Source organism: Artemia sp. Qi Xiang Cuo, chromosome 5, assembly GCF_049724085.1.
Source record: "Artemia sp. Qi Xiang Cuo chromosome 5, ASM4972408v1, whole genome shotgun sequence".
NCBI lineage: Eukaryota > Metazoa > Arthropoda > Branchiopoda > Anostraca > Artemiidae > Artemia > Artemia sp. Qi Xiang Cuo.
In genome coordinates, this window is record NC_142798.1 from 65,506,458 (window position 1) to 65,529,007 (window position 22,550).

At 36.8% G+C, this 22,550-nt stretch overlaps 1 protein-coding gene across 1 annotated transcript in view; it reads right to left on the minus strand.

Annotated features, from left to right (window-relative positions):
- Positions 1–2,330: 2,330 nt before the first annotated feature.
- Positions 2,331–22,550, minus strand: part of LOC148952399 (gamma-soluble NSF attachment protein-like) — an 86,859-nt gene continuing 66,639 nt past the window's right edge. Inside the window, exons 7-9 of the mRNA XM_089089857.1 lie at positions 21,961–22,138; positions 13,667–13,945; positions 2,331–2,504 (exon numbers count right to left, since the gene is read on the minus strand). Of these exons, the coding sequence (XP_088945983.1) occupies positions 2,445–2,504; positions 13,667–13,945; positions 21,961–22,138 (517 nt within the window). The 3' untranslated portion in view covers positions 2,331–2,444. The remainder of the gene's footprint in view (positions 2,505–13,666; positions 13,946–21,960; positions 22,139–22,550) is intronic.

Sequence of the window (22,550 nt, forward strand, 5' to 3'; positions counted from 1 at the left end):
TTTAATAGGACTAATGAACCAAAACACGCAGTAAAAACATGGCTAATAAAGATTTCTTTAAAACGGTCTAAAAGAATGAAAGCACTGCCTATAGGAGTGGATTGACTGATGGAGGTTATGTTGAAAATGTGTTACCGAAAGCATTAATTGTAATAATAAAAAAAAAATTTAAAGTTCCGCGTGATTTTTGACGCCCCTTGAAAATCCTAAATGTACAATAAAGCCATAAAGTTAAGCTTAACATTATTTTTGTTCCGCTTTAAGGTTGTGTTGTTCAAATTATGAAAATGATGTTTTTTGTGTCATAATTCTTGCTAAGGGAGATGAAAGCGGGTATTCTTCAGACCATATACCCGAAGGATCCCACTCCCCTCTCTGTGTAGTGGTCAGTGCTATTTTAGTTAAGTATGAATCTCTTTTTCCTTTAATGCATGTTCAGTGGGAATAAGCGAATGTTCAGTGATTCATAATTAGATGATCATTAGTGTTTAAGTGTTCTAATGGGATTACCATTTAGTATATACACATTTTCCCCTGTTTTTTTTTTTATATAAAGTTTAACAATGGAATTCTATCAAATTTTCAATGATCAGTTCAACCCAGCCTTGTATTGAGGTGTTTATGTATTTTATTGAGGCAAGAACGGGGGTGATCAGTTCTCATAAGTGCGTTAAAGCGGTTGCTCGCTATTTTTTGGCACAAATGTAAGATTTTTGTCTAAAATAAATTATTTTTTTCATAGTTTTGCCTTAGGCAGATTTGAGGACTACATCTCTCCATAAGATACAATCACACAGTAATCGCTTTTACTTTTTCTGGGGAGAGAATTAAATTAAATAAAATTTATTATTAGTTGCTAAGATTTTTCTTATTTTAAACTGGGTGTAGAAAAATTTCGAGACATTAATGGTGATAATTTCATGTAAATAAACGGCCATATTTTGGAATAGGATATTAATTGCTTTATATGTAATTCATGCGACTAATTTTAATTTTGTGTTTCTTTCCTTCTGTATTTTGGAAAAAAAATTTCTATTTGGACTTCAGCAGTTATTATTGTGTAACTACTTTTATGTACTAATTTGAAGATATTGAGGTAACAAAAATGTTTAAATGCCTTTCAGCAGAGATTTATTTCATGAGACTATGACCCAACCTTTAAAGAAACTACTGAATCTCATAAAAAAGGGTAAGATCTCATTGGACACAAATCCACTTTTCAGAGTGTAGACTTCCCAAGTTGGCTCGAACCGCTTAATTTTAAAGGAACTTCCGCATTTTGCCATGTACGCTTTCTGCATCTAAAAAATTTAGGAAATTTAAGGTTTTTAGATGTAATGTTATAGCTGCTCTTTCATGCTTACATTGACATCGGCTGCAGTAGTTCGAAGCGTATTGTGAGACAATTTTGTCAAACTGAAATTCACACCAAATTCCATTAAAGTAAATGCGTTAAGTCAATTGTTCCATTTCTTTTACCAGATTGTCATTTGGCTTTCAAGGGGTTACTCTTACCCGGCTTTTGTTTATATTATTATTCCTATCTTAATTTCTTTGGCTGGTAATATAGCTGGAAACTGAGGCTTTCCATGAGATTTTTTTTTTTTTTTGCTGTGTCATGATGGCCAAAGAAAATAACCCTTGTTAAAAAAAAACAACTCGTAACTATTAAGAGTTAGAAAATACATAAATTATGTTGTTATGTTAGCGTGCCCCTTTAAAATTGGTGTCTTTTAACGCTTTTTGAATTTCTAGTGCTGACTAATCTTGATTTTCTGAATAAAGTTTGCTGCATCGTATTTTGGAAAGTTAATTTGTTTTTGCTGGTAAATAAATTTGAAGATTAAATAATTTCTTCCCAATAATTTATATGTATTATCAAATTCGCTAGAAAACGAGGATATCATCCACTTGCTATTGTATGTGAAAATTTTGGCAAAAATTAACTTATGGAGCCCTCCAAAGTCAGGTTGCAAGTTTGCTTGGAATGTTATTCTCTTTAGGCCCTCTCTGAGGGATTTGTGTCGTGAAACAAATCACTTCAAGTAATGTTATATTTCACTTCATATATTAGCCTACTATGTTCCAGAAAGCCATATCAATTAATTTGAATACGTCAATAAGCATTATGTTTCGCCTAAATTAACGATACTTGGACGACTTGGAACACAATCAAAGTGTTTTCTATTTTTTTTTTTTTTCACAGCCATTTCACCGCCGTTTCTAAAAAAAAAGTAGTCAAACATGCACCATCTTTTGCTCTATATTCATCTACATTCCGCTCTACGCTGAAGAGCCGAGAAATCACCAAATTACAAATAAGTCACTAGAACGTTCATAAATAATTTATAAATACAACATGGATTTCTAAAAGAACAATTAAAGGAAACATAAAGCTTGAAGAAAATTAAAACGCAGAGTCCGCTATTAACTTAGTATAATCATCACTTTAAATCAAGTTCTTCATCTTCTTCATCTTCCTTTGAATAGCTTTTCTCTTCATTCTGAAAATAAAATAGAAATTAAAAAAGTAGTACGACATGTTTTTACTTATCATTGGCAGCGCAATAGCGATGCCTAAGTAAAGAACGATGTGGGCACAACGTATTATTTTTTTTTCCTCCATACCTGGGCACTTCGTATCGAAGGAGTTGTCATAGAAACTTCAAAAGGGGCTCTATTCGATTGGATATTGGAGTGGCTAGTGCCCTTTTTAATAGTCGAAAGTGATTGGAGGGCAACTCACCCCTCCCCCCACGCCCATCATTCCCCCAAACACATCCCATCAAAATTTTGAGATAGCCAATTTGTTCAGCGTAGTTGATTTCCAGGTAGAAAATATATTTTTGAGGAGGAAGCTCTCCCACAGCCCTCGGGGCAAAGGTTTTAAGTTATGCCCTGAGGGCATATAAGAACGATGTTGGCACAATCTGTTATTTATTATTTGTTTCCGTTAGACCAGGGCGCTTCGTATCAAAGAAGTTGTAAAAACTTTAAAAAGGGCTCATTCTATAGGCAATTGGAGTGGCTTGTGCCCTTTTTTATAGTCTAAAGTGATTGGAAGGCAACTAAAACCCCTTTCATGCCCACCATTTCCCGAAACACATCCAATCAAAATTTTGAGATAGCCATTTTGTTCAGCGTATTTAATTTCCAAATAAATTTTTTTTTTTTAGAAGGACTCTCCCCCACAGCCTTCAGGGCAAGGGTTGTAAGTTATGCCCTGGGGGCATATAAGGTTTTTATAGAAGGCGTTGTCGTAGAAACTTCAAGAGGCTCATTCGACTGGAAATTAAAAGAGCTAATGCCCTTTTTAATAGTCGAATTGGAATCAACTTTTTAATAGTTGATTGGAGGGCAACCAGCCCCCCCCCCCGCCGATCCTTCCCCCCAACACATCCAATCAAAATTTTCACATGGCTATTTTGTTCAACGTAGTTGATTTCCAGATAGAAAATATTTTTTTGAGGAGGACACTCCCCCACCACCCTCGGAGCAAGGGTTTTAAGTTATGCCCTGAGGGCATATAAGAACGATGTTGGCACAATGTATCATTTATTACTTTTTTCCTTTAGAGCAGGGCACTTCGTATCGAAGAAGTTGTCGTAGAAACTTCGAAAAGGGCTCATTCAATTGGAAATTGGAGTGGCTTTTGCGCTTTTTAATAGTCGAAAGTGATTGGAAGGCAACTAACACCCCTTCCCCGCCCACGACTTCCCCAAACACATCCAATCAAAATTTTGGGACAACCATTTCGTTCAACGCAGTATATGTCAAGATAGAAATTATGTTTTTAAGGAGGACATTCCCAACAGCCCTTCGGGCAAGGGTTGTAGGTTATGCCCTGGGGACATGTAAAGTTTTTTATAGATGGCGTTGTCGTAGAATTCTCATAGCAGGCTAATTCAATTGGAAATTCAAAGGGCTGGTGCCCTTTTTAATAGTCGAAAGTGATTGGAGGGCAACTAGCCCCCCCCCACGCCCTTCATTCCCCCAGATACATCCAATCAAAATTTCAGAGATAGCCATTTTGTTCAGCGTAGTTGATTTCCAGACAGAAAATATATTTTTGAGGAGGACACTCCCCCACACCCCTCAGGGCAAGGGTTTTAAGTTATGCCCTGAGGGCATACAAGAACGCTGTTGGCAAAATGTATTATTTATTTTTTTTTCCTTTAGAGCAGGGCACTTCGTATCGAAGAAGTTGCCGTAGAAACTTCGAACAGGGCTCATTCAATTGGAAGTTGGAGTGACTTGTGCCCTTTTAAATGGTCGAAAGTTATTGGAAGGCGACTAACACCCCTTCCACGCCTACCATTTCCCCAAACACACACAATCCAAATTTTAAGATAGCTATTTTGTTCAGCGTAGTTGATGTACAGATAGAAATAATGTTTTTGAGGAGGACATTCCCCCACAGCCTTCAGGGCAAAGGTTGTAAGTTATGCCCTGGGGGCATACAAGGTTTTTATAGAAGGTACTGTCGTAGAAACTTCGAAAAAAGCTCATTCGATAGGAAACTCAAAGGGCTAGTGCCCTTTTTACTAGTCAAAAGTGATTGGAGGGAAACTAACCCCCCTCTCACGCCAACCTTTTCACCCAACACATCCAATCAAAATTTTTGAAATAGCAATTTTATTCAACATGGTTTTAAGCTCTGTAAATTAGGTCTTTGAGGGTGACAACCCCCTCAAAGCTCCCAGGGCAAGGGTTGCAAGTTATACCCTGGGTGCATATAAGGTTTTTAGAAAACGTGTTGTCGTAGAAACTTCAAAAAGGGCTCAGTTAATTGGAAACTGAAAGGGCTTGTGCCCTTTTTAATAGTCGAAAATGATTGGAGGACACCTAACATCCCTTCCACGCCAACCATTTTCTGAAACACATCGAATTAAAATTTGGAGATAACTATTTTGTTCAGCGTAGTTGATTTCCAGATAGAAATTATGTTTTTGAGGAAGATATTCCCCCACACCCTTCAGGGCAAGGGTTGTAAGTTATGCCCTGGGGGCATACAAGGTTTTTATAGAAGGTACTGTCGTAGAAACTTCGAAAAAAGCTCATTCGATAGAAAACTCAAAGGGCTAGTGCCCTTTTTACTAGTCAAAAGTGATTGGAGGGAAACTAACCCCCCTCTCACGCCCACCTTTTCCCCAAACACATCCAATCAAAATTTTGAGATAGCATTTTTATTCAACGTAGTTTCAAGCTCTGTAAATTAGGTATTTCAGGATGAAAACCCCCTCACAGCCCTCAGGGCAAGGTTTTTAAGTTATATCCTGGGGGCATGTAAGGTTTTTATAGAACTCGTTATCGTAGAAACTTCAAAAAGGGCTCATTCGATTGGAAATTGAAATGGCTAGTGCCCTTTTTAATAGTCGAAAGTAATTGGAAGGCAACTAACACCCCTTCCACGCCCACCATGTCCCCAAACACCGCGCTGTTTAAAGTTCAGGAAATTATTTCCTGAAACTTTAAACTGCAATTTTGTTCCGCGCAGTTTAAAGTTCAGGAAATTATACCTTTGAGCAGGATACTCCCCCCACAGGCAAGGGTTATAAGTAATGCTCTGGAGGCATGTAAGTTTTTATTGAAATCTTTGTCGTAGAAACTTGGAAAAGGGCTCATTCGATTGGAAATTCAAAGGTCTAGTGCCCTTTTTAATAGTCGAAAATGATTTGAGGGCAACTAACCCCCCAATCTCATCCCCCATCTTCCCCCAAACACATTCAATCAAAATTTTTAGATAGCCATTTTGTTCAACGTCGTTGATTTCCAGATAGAAATTATGTTTTTGAGGAGGACACCCCCAAAGCCTTCATGGCAAGGGTTGTAAGTTTTGCCATGGGGGCATATAAGGTTTTTATAGAGCACGCTGTCGTAGAAACTTCAAAAAGGGCTCATTCAATTGGAAATTGAAATAGATAGTGCCGTTTTTAATAGTCGAAATTGATTTGAGGGCAACTAGCCCCCCAATCTCTCCCCCACCTTTCCCCCAAACACATCCAATCAAAATTTTTAGATAGCTATTTTGTTCAGTGTTGTTGATTTCCAGATAGAAATTATGTTTTTCAGGAGGACACTCCCCTACAGCCTTCAGGGCAAGGGTTGTGAGTTTTGCCATGGGGGCATATAAGGTTTTTATAGAACGCGTTGTCGTAGAAACTTCAAAAAGGGCTCATTCAATTGGAAATTGAAATGCCTAGTGCCCTTTTTAATATTCGAAGTGATTGGAAGGCAACTAACACCCTTTCCACGCCCACTATTTCCCCAAACATATCCAATCAAAATTTTGAGATAACCATTTTGTTCCGCGCAGTTTAAAGTTCAGGAAATTATACCTTTGAGCAGGACACTCCCCCCACAGTCTTCAGGGCAACGGCTATAAGTTATGCCCTGGGGGCATATACGGTTTTTAATGAAATTTCTGTCTGTAGAAACTTGAAAAATGGCTCATTTGATCGGAAATTCAAAGGGCTAGTGCCCTTTTTAATAGTCGAAAGTGATTTGTGGACAACTAACCTCCCTCTCACGCCCACCTTTTCCCCAATCACGTCCAATCAAAATTTTTAGATAGCCATTTTATTCAACGTTGTTGAAAGTTTTGGAAATTGGGTCTTTCAGGATGACAACCCATCCCCCCCAATAGCCCTGATGGCAAGGGTTGTAAGTTATACCCTGGGAGCATGTAAGTCTTTTATAATAAACGATGTTGTTAAAATATCAAAAAGGGCTCAATCAATTGGAAATTGAAAAGGCTAGTGACCTTGTAATAGTCGAAAGTGATTGAAGGGCAATTAACCCTCCTCTAATACCAACCATTGCATCAGGTAAAGCCAACCAAAATATTGAGATGCATATACTGCTCAATGTAGTTAAAAATTCTGAAAATTAGGTCTTTGAGGATGATAACCCCCTCAAAACCCTCAGGGTACGGGCTTTAAGTTATGCCCTGGGTGCATATAAGGTTTATATAGAAAGTTGTTGTAAAAATTTCAAAAAGGGCTCATTTGTTTGGAAATTTAAAAAAAAATTGCACTTTACTGAAAAAAATACAAAGGGAATGTGCATTGTCAGTTTAATATACATATACTGATATTTGTTAATCAAAATGTTAATATTATTCAATTTAATGAACATATGAGAGCAAGCAAATATATATTTTTTCAGGTAAGTGCAAATCTGGCGTTGGTCTCGGTGAGGCATAGGGGTTTTCATCCCTATTTATCTCATTATTTGTTTGTCATGAGTGTGACCCGGCAATTTATTGTAATATATTTTCGGTTTTGGTTTCCTTTATTCATCGATACTGATTTGTGATACTTTGGGATATGGCAGATTATTTGATTTTATTTTTGCCCATTTTTGGTTTAATGGATCTCTTTACTTTTCTTTGAAAAACTTATTTTGTGGAAAAAGTCTTTTTTAATTAATATTGAAACCAAATGGACATATCCAAAAGCCATTTTCAAAACCTTGTCAAAAAAAAGAAGAAAGATTTTGCAGGTACAGTCTTTTTCACAGATTCAAACACGCAAAATCAATAAAAGTAGTGCCTAGCTGGATTATTTGGTTGCCTTTTGGTATATAATACAAAACCTCTACCAAATAATCTTTCAGCTAGGGGTGTTGAAACATTTTTATTCTGATCAAACCTGATGTCCTCAACCCCTTAAGTATGCCCCTGGAAATACTACGAGTGGATGGCGACCGATTTCATTTTCGACAAAAGTTTCAGGTACGTTGATGGAAGAGTAAGGCATGAGTCACCGCAAACTTTCTTTTAGGAATCTGCGTTTGGAAAAAAATAACTTTTTCCTTAAATTTTAGTTCGTAATGTGGACACATAAAGTCTAGTCATTATTATTAATATAATAGAAAAAGAATAATTTGCATTTGTACATTTCCACATGCTCAAATTCATTCATTTCGTTATTGTTTTGTTCTATTTAAAGTCATTCTTTTCAAACATGGAAAAAAAAATTGGCTAAACGAAGTTTTCAGTGGGCTGAAGACCGATTTTAACAATTACGTATCATTTATTAACTCATTTTCGACGAATATTTCAGATACGCCATTTTGTTTGGGACAAAACCAGGGCTGACAATGAGAATTTAACAAGAATCACTTGCGAAAAATCCCGAGTTTGAAGACAAATTCTAAGATATTAATAATTATGAGTAAGAGCAGGGCTGCCCCATCCTTAACCTCTCGCTCTTTACGCTAAATTGACTTTTTGTCCCTAAAATAATAATGACATAACCTATGAAATTAATGTTTATGCCATTCCCAAGATATCAAGTTTAGGACTGAAATCAGAAGATCTTGAGGAAAATCCCAAGCCGAGAAGAGTCAACTCTGGACAAAACGATATAATAAATAAATAATGAATGGGCATAATAAACAAATAACAGCAAAGTTCGGAAAGAGACCGCACTAAATCCCATTCATTTGACCACGGTAATTTAAAAGGGGTTATGTGACCTTTTTTCATCATATCAAAGGAAACCTCACCCACTAAACCGAAGACTGAATCAACTGATCAGTGGACACTAAACAAACAACTGCACAATGCAGGAAGAAACTGCTTTAAGTCCCATTCGTTTGGCCACGATAATTTAAAAGAAGTTATGTGACCTTTTTTCACCATATCAAAGGAAACCTCACCCACTAAACCGAAGACTCTGAATCAACTGATCAGTGGACACTAAACAAACAACTGCACAATGCAAGAACAAACCGCTTTAAGTCCCATTCGTTTGGCCACGATAGTTTAAAAGAAGTTATGCGACCTTTTTTCATCATATCAAAGGAAACCTCACCCACTAAACCGAAGACTCTGAATCAACTGATCAGTGGACACTAAACAAACAACTGCACAATGTAGGAACAAACCGCTTTAAACCCCATTCGTTTGGCCGCGATAATTTAAAAGAAGTCATGTGACCTTTTTTCATAAATTAAAAGGAAACCTCACCCACTTAACTAAAGACACTGAATCAACAGGTCCAATCTTATGATCTTGAGTTAGCAAAGATTTACATAGCTATCTTTTGCAAAATGTCCCGAATTCTTCTTTTTTCGCTTCCAAAATAAAACTTTTCATCCAAAACTGTCTTATGTCATATCCCAGGCACGTGAAAAGGTCGTATCTGACATTTTCACACTTCTCAAATAAATGTCAAAAAATATTTTTTAAACTGTTCTCAAAGAGAATTTCCGAACAGGTAACCCAGAGTATGTTCCAGACCTCAATTACTATTAATGATCACTAATTATTTGTTATTACCTTCAGGCTAGAATGGAGGATAAGAACAAACCTATTCCTTAAAAGCTTATAATACATAAAAAGGGTTAGCCTAATCCGTTCTGCAATTATAGTAATACAAACTGCTTATAATTCTGTGCAACCCATTATTTTGGAACGAAGATAAAACAGTGGCGTCATTCGGGTAGGGGGGGATCTGCCCCCTCCCTAGGTCTTGAAAAATACCTCTTCTTAGGAATGTTGATTGCAAAACGGCTTTAAAAAATTAAACTGAAAAAATTTAAAAACAGTAAAAATACCCCCTCCCCTATCTTTTGGAAAATGTACCCCCCCTCCCCGTTTTCAGTGGATTGACAACGCTGGAAAAAATAACAAACAAACAATTATAATTAACGAGAATTGAATTCTGGAACACTCCCATTGACTTTTATGATACAGTACAGTTAATTTAAACCGAAGACTCACAGGATCAATACAAGATACTAGGGTACTGTTATTGATGTTAAAATTAAAGATCACCATCTAGTAGTATCTAGGGTTAATTTGAAGCTGAAATTTCGGAAGGGTAACTACCCCCCAAGAAGTTATGATTGTGGTAGACTCCAGGATGAGAATTTGAGAGAAAATTTCCAGGAACCGTAGAATACTAAACTTGAGAGTTTAAAATTTGACAATGTGGAAGATGGTTGGAATAATTTTAGAAAAAACAATTTGTGAAGTTGCTGATGGTGTCTTAGGGAAGAAAGTTACGACTGCAGCTAGGAATATTAGTGAAAAAGCTTTTTGTTTAATAGAGAAGAGACGGGGCTTGTGCAAGAACTATCTGAGTGATAGATCATATGAAAACAAAAGGAATGTAAAGAAAATGGAGAAGGCATTAAAATATGAACTAAGGAGTTGTGACGTGGAGGCCAAGGATAAAATTGCCGTGGAGCTGGAAGATGCAGCTAGACGGCATAATAGTAAAATATTGTACTTGCATGTTAATAATTTGAGAGGAAGTAGTCAATCCGGACTTGTCCCAGTCAAAGATAGGAACGAGGCCACAATTAGTGATAAGGGAAGAGTTAAAGGAAAGAGATGGGCAGAACATTTTGATAATGTGCTAACCGAGATAGAGTTGCAGGAAAAGATATAAAGGAAAATGAAAAAGTTTGTGATGCCTTGGATGTGAAGTAAGATTTGTTTTGTGAGGAAGAATTAGCTACAGTACTAAAAGGATTGAAAAATAATAAGGCTCCAGATGGCTGATATTGTGGTAAATGAGTTTTTTAAATATGGTGGATCTGAGGCTAGAAATAAGTTACTGAAGATTATGAATATAATTTTTGAAAAAGGGGAAGCACCTAACGATTCTAGGAAAATCTTTATTGAAACACTGTATAAGAAAGGTGATAAGAGTGAGTGTGGCAATTATCGAGGCATTAGTCTGGTCTCTGTAGGTAGCATATTACTTAGTAATTTGGTACTTTTTAGACTGAGAGATACTGTACACAAAGTTTTAAAAGAAGAACAGTGCGGTTTTAGAAAAGGTAGAGAATGTGTCGACCAAATTTTCACTCTTAGGTTAATAATTGAGAAGTGTCTGACTTGTCAAACACCTTTGGTCCTCAGTTTTATAGATTATGAGCAAAGGTTCGATTCTGTTGATAGAAGAGCTTTAGCAAAGGCCTTATCCTTGTATGGTATGCCAGACAAATACATTAAAGCGATTAGTGCTATGTACGAGAATAACACTGCTGTGATTAAGGTAGGATATGAGGTTAACAGCCGGTTTTGTATTAAATCAGGAGTTAGGCAGGATTGTGTTCTATCCCCCTTCATATGGACATTTTGATGGACTTTGTCTTAAGGAGCACAGGAAAAGCAATGGGAGAAAGGGAGGCAATGGGGAGGAAAAACTCTCCTGGAGTTAGATTATGCTGATGATTTAAGCATCCCAGATGAAACTGTGAGCAAAATGAGTGAACTTTTAGGGGTTTTGCGAGTTCAGGGTCCTATAATAGGGTTAAAAAATAATGTTAAGAAGACTAACTAACTAAGGCTAGGAATAATTGAAGATAAAAAGGTGACGTTGGGTAACGAAAAGATTGATCAGATGGGCAGCTTCACTTACCTTGGTAGTTAGTATTATTAATAAAGACGGTGGGAGCAGTGAAGATGTTAAAAGTAGAATAGCCAAGGCTCAGGGTCTTTTTTCACAGTTAAAAAAAGATTGGAAGAATAGGAATTGCATGAATTGCCGAAGATTGTCCTTTTCGGCCAACTGTCTAGGGCTAAATGGAAAGCAGGTCGTCCTCGTCTGTGGAGGAGGACGTCATAAAGAAAGATTTAAAGGAAATGGAAACTTCCTGGGAGGGTGTAAAAAGGGAGGCTTTGATTAGATTGGGATGGAGGAGGAGCGTGCGTACCCCTGTCGGCCTCAGGCGGCTTGGTGGTGCAGGCAGTTGTTTGTAGTAGTAGTAGTAAGGTTCTAAAAGTCCCATGGTCTTAGACTACAAAGGTTTGGCTTTAAATTCCTTGGACAAGCTCCTTTAGATTTCTAAATCCGAGCCCCGCTTTTAAAATCCTCTTTATTTTTTATTTTTAGTGTCTTAATAAATAGAACATCCAAGAAAAAATAGCACATATCCTAAGAAAAACATTCAAGACAAAAAGAGATGCATAACTGTAGAAGCAAAAATTAGTACTTATTGTAGTAACTCGGATATTAACGCTTTCGGGAATCCTTGATATATAGAAAACAAACAAATTACAATAATTCATACTGTTTGTCAATACCTTTGTTTTGTAGTGGCACGGTGCTTCAAAAATTTGGGATTTTTCGCCCCTCCCCTACATTTTGAAAAATACATTTTTTTGTAGGGTATTTTCATGGAAACGTGCCTTTTTTTACGTTTTTATTGAAAAAAAAAAAATGAAAAGAAAGGCTAGTTCACCCCCTCCTAGATGTCAAAAATAAATTTTGTCGCCTTCCTAAATTTTCGTGAATTAACGCCACTAATCGAAATATGTTTTTGGTTGCAATGAAATACTTACTATTACTTCTACTAATACTGCGACATAACTAATTCTAGATTAGCCAGTAAGCAAGACACATACACATGAACTTATTTTAGGCATGTTCGACGTCGACGCTTCAGGTGGAGGGAGAACAAGTTTAAAGAGACAAAATATAGGCTAACTACATAACATTGACGCAAATCTTAGAACATAAATATTTCAGGTGATGGGATACTTTTCCCTTTCTCTCTTGCATATGAACCTGAGGCTTATTGGGGTATGAAAAAGATAATCTATTTGAGGAACGGCAGCGAGTTTCCAACTTGTTGCACAACCCTGTAAATATTGGGCGTGTCGTAAAATACTATTAAAAAAATTGGGGACATTGCTCTTACAAGGGTTAAATCTAAATATTAAGCAACAAAAATCAAATAAATTACCAGCATGCATTAATATTTCTTCTCAATAAATGTCTAATGGTGATCGTTGAACTAGTTTAATGCCTTTCTAAATTTTAACAAATTTTTGACATATTGTATTTTTTCTGAGCAAACTTATCATGTTTGCTTTTTGTTTCTGTGTTTGTTTCAAGTCTGACGCGGAAGTGTGAATCTGGCCCGTCTGGGTTTATGGTAGCCATTTTTTGGAAATAAATCTTACAATAAATAATTAGTTACTCAAATTTTATTGTATTTGTTTGTATTTTATAGTTATCTATTTTATTTTGTATGTATTTCGTTTGAAGCATTTTGTCTTATTTTACTACGGAGTGGAGAATTGCTGAGACAGTCACGTTATGAATCAATTTCGAAAAAGAAAAAGTCGGTTGTTTCTCACAATATTTTAGAACAAAATTTTGACGAAACAAAACTTTCTGAACAAAAATTGTGAAGTTGCTTTTGAATCAAAGGTCTTTAAAATAGTCGTTGTTCCCTCAGGGAACAACGATTTTTTATCAATAGTTTCTGTTTAAATGTTTCTGCAATAATTTCTGCCTGAATCTGTACGGATGGGCGCTGAATAGATTTCTACAATGATAAGTCGGCATGTTAATCCAGAAGGGGCCACCTCCAAGCTTTTTAAGGAGACTTTTAAGCCATTTTCGTTTTTCAATGATGATTTCCAAGGCTAGAAGGATTGCTATTGATGGCATTATGATTCTTGCTATGGAAAAATTTATAAAACACGATAAAAATATGAAGATATACTCATTATTTTTGAAAAAAAAGACAAGATTGACCCATTTTCCACATCAAATTTACAGTACTGACAATGATATTATCTGCCATTCTCAATATTACTTTATGGAGAGTCTCCCGTTTTTTTTTATTATTTTTTTTTTTTACAACGCTGGAAAGGCAAATTTTGGGTCAAACTATTCATATTGAACATTCTCACCTCTTGCTCTTCTTGAGCCCTCATAGCCTTCATTTTTGCTTCCAACCTATCAAGCTCATTATCTTCGTCTTCTTCAATTGGGGACTGTACAATAGGTGGCTCAACTTTATTGGTCTTCTCGCTAGACGTTACCTGGGCAACATTTGGAAGCGAAAGATCACGTGCAAGTTTTGCATAAGCTACATCCATAGACCTTATAAAAGAGCTTGCAAGACCTTGCTTAACCATATCCGGGTCGTCCTCTTCATATCCTTGTATAATTTGGCTCAAAGAATAAATCTGAAAATAACGCTGGATGTGTGAACAGGCACAATAAGACAGAAGAAAAATGACCAAGATATTATAATTTGCCAAAAAATCACAGGAGAAAAAATGAAAACCGAGATTTTCATTTGTAGTGATATTGAATTGCGGTGATTATTGTTAAACAGTCACGCAAATCGAATCAATACTCGAAGTCTGGACATATATGTACACAATACACATTATGGCACAGATTACCACATGGCAAAAATCAGTGGCTTTATAATTACAGTGACCATAAATCCAGTATTATAATCTAACACACTTCTTGCGATTTATTAGACTGTACTATGTGCCATTGTGGTGACCACTGATAAAATAGTCACAGAAATCGAATAGATATTTGAAGTCTGGACACATTTGTGCACATTGTGGCAGGGATTACCACACGGTAAAAATTAGTGGCTTTATAGTTATAGTGGCCATAAATCCAGCATTATAATTAAACACTATTACTGTTGCTAATAACTCACCGCAGCCCCAAGCCACCTGAGGCCAACACAGCTACGCACACTCCTCCTCCATCCCAATCTCTTCAAAGCCTCCCTCTTTACACCCTCCCATGAAGTTCCCATCTCAATTAAATCTTTCTTTATGACATCCTCCCACACCAACCGCGGACGACCTGCTTTCCGTTTAGCCCTAGACGGTTGGCCGAAAATGACAATCTTCGACAATCTGTCATCCTTCATCCGCAAAAGGTACCCTAGCCATCTCAACCTTTCTCTAATTAAAACCCTAGAAAGCGGGCTTGAGCCACACTTTTTGTAAAGCCCACTGTTTGAAATACGGTCAGTCAGCTGGGTAACCAGAACAATCCACGGGTAATTTCTTGGAAACACATCTAGCAAATCTTCATCCACTTTTCGGAGCGCCCATGCTTCAGAGCCATATTTGACCACTGTCATCACTGTAGCTTCCAAAATTCTAATCTTGATTTGCAGACGTATCTTCCTATTCTTCCAAACTTTTTTTTTTAAACTGTGAAAAAACACCCTGAGCCTTGGCTATTCTACTTTTAACCTCTTCGCTGCTCCTATCGTCTTTACTAATAATACAGTCATGGTAAGTGAAGCTTTCCACCTGATCAATCTTTTCGTTACCCAACGTCACCTTTTCATCTTGACTTATTCCTAGCCTTAGTGACTTAGTCTTCTTAACATTAATTTTCAAACCAGTTCTAGCACCCTGAACTCGCAAAACCTCTAAATGTTCATTAATTTTGCTCAAACTTTCATCTGGGATGTTTAAATCATCAGCATAATCTAAATCCAGTTTTTCCTTCCCATTTCATTCCGTGGTCTCCCATTGCCTTTCCTGTGCTCCTAGAGACAAAATCCATCAAAATGATTCATATGGGGATAGAACACAACCCTGCTTAATTCCTGATTTAATGCAAAACCAGCTGCTAAACTCATTTCCTACCTTAACCGCAGCAGTGTTATTCTCGTACATATCACTAATCATTATAATGTATTTGTCTGATATACCATACAAGGATAAGACCTTTGCAAAAGCTCTTCTATCAACAGAATCGAACGCTTGCTCATAATTTGTAAAACTAAGAACCAAAGGTGTTTAACAACTCGGGCACTTCTCAATTATTAACCTAATTTGGTCGACACATTCTCTACCTTTTCTAAAAACGCACCTGTTGCTAATTCCTCCTCACAAAACAAATCTTCCTTCATATCCAAGGTATCACAAATATTTTCATTTCCCCCTAAATCTTTTCCTGAAACTCTATCTCGGTTTAGCAAATTCTCAAAATGTTCTGCCCACCTCTCTTTAACTCTCTCCTTATCACTAATTATGTCCACGTTCCTATCTTTAACTGGGACAAGTCCGGATTGACTACTCCCTCTCAATTTATTAACATGCCAGTACAATATTTTACTATTATACCGTCTAGCTGCATATTCCAGGTCTGCAATTGTATCCATGGCCTCCACTTCACACCTCCTTAGTTCATATTTTAATGCATTATCCACTTTCTTTACATTCCTTTTGTTTTCTCATGATCTATCACTCAGATAATTTATGCACAAGCCCCTTCTCCTGTCTATAAATATAGAGCTTCTTCACTAATATTCCTAGCTGCGCTCCTAACTCTCTTCCCTAACACACCATCAGCAACTTCACAAATTACTTTCCTAAAATTATTCCATCCATCTTCCACATTGTCAAATTTTAAACCCTCCAGTTTAGTATTTAATTGTTCCTGGAAAGTCTGTCTCAAATTCTCATCGTTGAGCCTACCAACATCATAACTTCCCAGGAAGTAGTTACGCTTCCAAAATTTCAGCTTTGAATTAACCCTAGACACTACTACACTTCTTGCGATTCTTGCAAACACACTTCTTGCGATTTGCTAGACTATACTATACCCCACTGCCCCCTTCCCCCCCCCAAAAAAAAAAAAACTACGAACAAGCATTAATCTTTGCAAATGATGATGAAATAAGTGTGCCAACTTTCTATCTAACTTTTATTCTGATAGACAACCAAGCCGAAAGACATTAAAAATAAAGGAGCAAACAAAAACAGGATTATATTTAAGAATAGCCTCCATTTTTAGACATGAAAATGCGATAAAAACAATAACAACATCGAAGCAAAAAAAAAATCAATTAAGAACAATTTAAAAGCGCTGATAAACAACATTGTATTTGTTTCATGGCCAATGCCCCAGCTTCATGGAGCCCTAGCTTCATAAAGTTCACATTACTCAAGATATTTTTATGACGTTTATTGTCACATTTTCGGACTTTTCAAACTTCTTTTTGAAGGGGTCAGTAATAACATTCTATTTAATGAAACAAAATTCAAATATATGATCAGCATCATAAAAAAGAGAGTTTACTTGTAAGACAATCTTGTGACTCAAAAATTTTCTTTCTTCTTACTGGTATAAAATCTTCACTTAGAAAATAAATAAATAGAGTGAATCTTTTTCTTCTACTTAGTTATATTTAACAAATGAACAAGGTACAACTGAAACAAATTTTCAGGAGACAACATTGCTTCACGAGATGAAGATTCACAAATGGCGTTATATAGTGATTTTCCTTGTTGTTCAATATGAGGCACTGTAATTCACCTAAATGGTCTTTCCGACCATGGTGATTCCAATGAAGCATTTTTCAGTTTAGCCTGACACTATTTTCGAGGGGTTTCAGGCTCTTCGAAATTCCCATAGATTTGTTGTTGCAGCAAATTATTTTTGATCATACCTGATAAACCTAACAGTTACCCTTCCTGAATAAGCATCAAAGGGTGATTCTTCCTGACTTGACAGTTTTTTTTTCAAACGCCTTTTGAAAATTACGGTTACTAAGGGCCGTGTTTCCGTCTCTCCTTAGTTGCACCTACAGGCACAACGATGATTTAAAATAATTATTTTCCCAACTTAGCCATAATCAAGTCACAGTAGAAGATGCGGATCTTATTACTTTTTAATTCCTTTTTAATTTAGGCTGGAAAAGAGCAAAACAAAATTACACTAATTCATAAGCAAAGAAATAAAACTAAAAAATATATCCAAAAAAAGAATTAAGTAATTAAAGAGTAATTAAATTAGTTTATGAATTAAGAAATATTTAACTACGTGAAGATAGCAAAAATAGCTTAGAAGATAGCGACTGAGGTCAAGACTCTACTACCTATCATTTGTTTAATCGGCGTTAATCATAGGCAGCGCGCGAGCGCTGCCTAAGTAAAAAACGATGTAGGCACAATGTGTTGTTTTTTTTGTTTTTTTTTTCTCCATACCCGGGCACTTCGTATCGAAGGAGCTGTCGTAGAAAGTTCGAAAAGGGCTCATTCGATTGGAAATTGGAGTGGCTAGTGCCCTTTTTAATAGTCGAAAGTGATTGGAGGGCAACTAGCCCCCCCCCCTACGCCAATAATTCCCCCAAACACAGCAATCAAAATTTTGAGATAGCCATTTTGTTCAGCGTAGTTGATTTTAACATAGAAAGTATCTTTTTGGGGAGGACATTCCCCTACAACCCTTGGGGCGAGGGCTTTCAGCTATGACCTGGGGGCAAATAAGACATTTATAGAAGGCGTTGTCGTAGAAACTTAAAAAAAGGCTCATTCCTTTGGAAACTCAAAGGGCTAGTGCGCTTTTTAATAGTCGAAGGTCATTGGAGGGCAAATAGCCCCCCCCACGCCCATCATTCTCCCAAACACATCCAATAAAAATTTTGAGATAGCCATTTTGTTCAGGGTAGTGGATTTCCAGATGGAAAATATCTTTTTGAGGAGGACACTCCAACACAACCCTCGGGGCAAGGGTTTTAAGTTATGCCCTGGGGGCATATAAGGTTTTTATTGAAGGCGTTGTCGTAGAAACTTCAAAAAAGGCTCTTTCGATTGTAAATTCAAACGGCTAGTGCCCGGTTTAATAGTCAAAAGTGATTGGAGGATAACTAGCCCCCCCTCCCGCGCCCATCATTCCCCCAAACACATCCAATCAAAATTTTGAGATAGCCATTTTGTTCAGCGTAGTTGATTTCCACATAGAAAATATGTTTTTGAGGAGGACACTCCCCTATAACCCTGGGGGAAAGGGTTTTAAGTTATGCCCTTGGGGCATATAAGGTTTTTATAGAAGGCGTTGTCGTAGAAACTTCAAGAAAGGCTCATTCGATTTGTAATTCAAAGGGCTAGTGCCCTGTTTAATAGTCGTAAGGTATTGAAGGGCAACTCGCCCCCCACGCCCATCATTCTCCCTAACACAGCCAAACAAAATGGTGAGAAAGCTATTTTGTTCAGCGTAGTTGATTTCCAGATAGAAAATATTTTTTTGAGGAGGACACTCCCCCACAACCTTCGGGGCAAAGGTTGTAAGCTATGCCCTGGGGGCATAAAAGATTTTTATAGAAGGCGTTGTCATAGAAACTTCCAAAAGGCTCATTCGATTGGAAATTCAAAGGGCTCGTGCACTTTTTAATAGTTGAAAGTGATTGGACGGTAACTAACCTCCCTCTCACGCCCACCTTTTCCCCAAACACATCCAATCAAAATTTTGATATAGCCATTTTGTTCAACGTAGTTTAAAGTTCTGGAAATTAGATCTTTGAGGATGTCAACCTCCTTACTACCCTCAGGACAAGGATTGTCAGTGTTGCCCTGGGGGTATATACCGTTTTTATAAAAAGCGTTATCTTAGAAACTTCAGAAAGGGATCATTCAATTTGAAATTGAAACAGCTTGTGCCCTTTTTAATAGTCGAAAGTCATTGGAAGGCAACTAACACCCCTTCCAAGCCCACCATTTCCCCAAACACATCCAATCAAAATTTTGAAATAGCCATTTTGTTCCACGCAGTTAAAGTTTAGGAAACTATACCTTAGAGCAGGACACTCCCCTCAAAGTATTCAGAGCAAGGGTTATAAGTTATGCCCTGGGGGCATATAAGTTTTTATTGAAATCTTTGTCGTAGAAACTTGAAAAAGGGCTCATTCGAATGGAAATTCAAAGGGCTAGTGCCCTTTTTAATAGTCGAAAGTGATTTGAGGGCAACTAACCCCCAATTTGAAATTCAAAGGGCTAGTGCCCTTTTTAATAGTCGAAAGTGATTTGAGGGCAACTAGCCCCCTCTCTCGCCCACCTTTTCCCCAAACACATCCAATCAAAATTTTTAGATAGCCATTTTATTTAACGCAGTTGAAAGTTTTGGAAATTAGGCCTTTAAGGATGACAACCTATCCCCCCAACAACCCTCAGGGCAAGAGTTTTAAGTTAGGCCCTGGGAGCATGTAAGGTTTTTATTGAATACAATGTTGTAAAAACATCCAAAAAGGCTGATTCAATTGAAAATTGAAAGGGCTATTGCCCTTTTAATAGTCAAAAGTGATTGAAGGGCAACTAATCCTCCTCTCGCGCCCCCCATTTCCCCAAACACATCCAATCAAATTTTGATATATCCATTTTGTTCAACGTATTCGAAAGTTCCGGAAATTAGGTCTTTTAGGATGATAACCCCATCATAGCTTTCAGTGCAGGGGTTGTAAGTTATGGTGCATATAAGGTTTATATAGAAAGTTGTTGTAGAAATTTCAAAAGGGGCTCATTTGATTGGAAATTTAAAGTGCCCTTTTTAATAGTCGAAAGTGAGGGGAGAGTAATTAACCCCACTCTTATGCCCTCCATTTTCCCAAAAACATTCAATCAAAGTTCAGGAATAGCCATTTTCTTCAACGTAGTTTAAAGTTCTGGAACTTATGTATTTAATTTAGAGGGCTAGTGCCCTTTTTAATTGTTAAAAGTGATTGGAGGGTAACTAACCCCTCTCTCACGCCCACCATTCCCCCAAACACATCCAATCAAAATTTTCATAGCCATTTTGTTAAATGTAGTAGAAAGTTCTGGAAATTAGGTCTTTGAGGATAAAAACCCCTCCATTTCTCAGGATAAGGGTTGTAAACTATCCTATGGGGGCATGTAAGTTTCTTATTGAATGTGCTGTCGTATAAAATTAAATAAGGATCCTTTGAGATGAAATCTAAAGAGTTTGTGCCTGTTTTAAAAGTTGTAAGTTATGAAAGAAAGATTCTTATCCCTCTCACGCCCACCATTTTCCCAAACACATCCAATCAAAATTTTGAGATAGCCATTTTGTTTAACGTAGTTGAAATTTCTGGAAATTAGGTCTTAGAGGATGACAACCACCCTTACAACCCTTAGGGTAAGAGTTGTAATTTATGCCCTGGGGGCATATAAGGTGTTTATAGGAAGTGTTGTCGTAGAAACTCAAAAAGGGCTCATTCGATTGGAAATCGAAAGGCTTAGTGCCATTTTTAATAGTCAAATGTGATTGGAAGACTTGACATTTTTATAGTATAGATCGATGTGGGTATAATGGCGCCTCGTATTTCCGTAAATTAATACCAATCAATCTAAACTATCCAAACTTATTTAATATTTTCATCTATTTCTCTCAAAATCCAGGAGTATATAAAACACATAAATGAAATTACAAAAGAAAAACGAATCAGTTCGACAAACGAAAAAAATCATTGATCTAAAATAGGCTTTATAATATAACTGAATAAAATACGTAAGAAAAACAAATACATCAAACATTTTCTAAATTCTGGAAAAAAGGGAAAAGGTGAAAATAAAAAGAAAATTTTCAGACTTATGATAAGTAACCCTAGCTAATACCAACGGCTCTTTGTTTTTTAAATCTCAAAACTAATTCAGTGTTACTAAAACAAATAGGAAAACCAAGTAAAAATTTAAAATAGCAAACGTAAATTGAAGACAAATCGCAGACTTTAAAATTTGTAAAAAGAAGGGCAGGACAGAGAACATGCGGGGGGGGGGGGCAACTACGTTAAAAGAGAACCTAAATATCCCGACGATACCATGAATTATTGAACCAAAATGCCTTTCTAATTTTTTCTTGAATATTTAAAATAGAATTGACTTCAAATCTCGAGCTGAAGCACAATAAGAAACCGAAAATGAAGTACCCATGTTGCAAATTAGTTCAGCTCGGTTATTGTCATAGATGGGAAAACATTGACATTTTTCAAGACTGATGGAACGGCCTCTATTTTTGAGCTTACTGGAATGTTCTAATGAATAATAGTCACCAAAAGTCAAATGATAGTTAACTCTGCTGAGCATAGCACAAGTTTGAAAACAAGAGGAAGTCGTCCCTTGTGCCCTTATGTTGGATGCTTTCTGAGGACATTCATAAAAGCCCAGAGTCGATAAAGACCGAATTCAAGAACACAAAAGTTTTTTAGGGAGAAGGGTATATCAAAATATTAAAAAAAAAAAAAAAAAATCAAAATGTACACAAAAACAAATTACTAGAATAGTGGTAACAATCTTCCGAGGAGGGTGAGGGGGTATATCCAAGGGGGTGACTCCTAAAATGTCTAAATCAGTCTTTTTGAATATTCCTACCCAAAAGACTCATTTATGAAATGCAGAGCAAAAGAAATTATCCAAGTATAGGATATATAGCTTACCTCTTCACTGTCACAAGTAGAGCCCCACTGTTCAAACATTTTTTTAGCTTCAATCACATCTTCTTGGGCCAAAACTACAAGTACCAGGGCAACAGTGCATCGCCCAAGAGCAGGCGTGTTACCGGCTGTTTGGTGATGTCCCATTTCCTTCAGTATTGCTTTAGTTGCGTCTTCATATCTAAAAAGAAAAACAATATAAAGATATTGTCTAGCTTTGATTTTGGCTCTTGCAATCAGGGATAATATGAAGGCGACCAGCCCCAAACAACGAAACCCCATTTGCTGTGAATATTTTCGGTAAGTTTCCGTAGCTCGCAGCCAATAACTTTTTTCGACTCTGGAAAAAATTGCATGACATCATATAATGGGTAATAGAAACAGTATTCTTTGTTGCATGTACATTCAGTAAGTTCGTAATCATCACAAGAGAGTAAACGTTATTTTTCTTTTTTTATGCCGGTGGTCCAACAAGCTAAAAGGTATTAACACATGCGATCCCTCCAATGTAATCAAAAGGAAGCACTAGCAATCCAATGGTGGCTTACATAACCTCTTTACCGAAAATGTCACTAATAGCAACACCTTTTCTA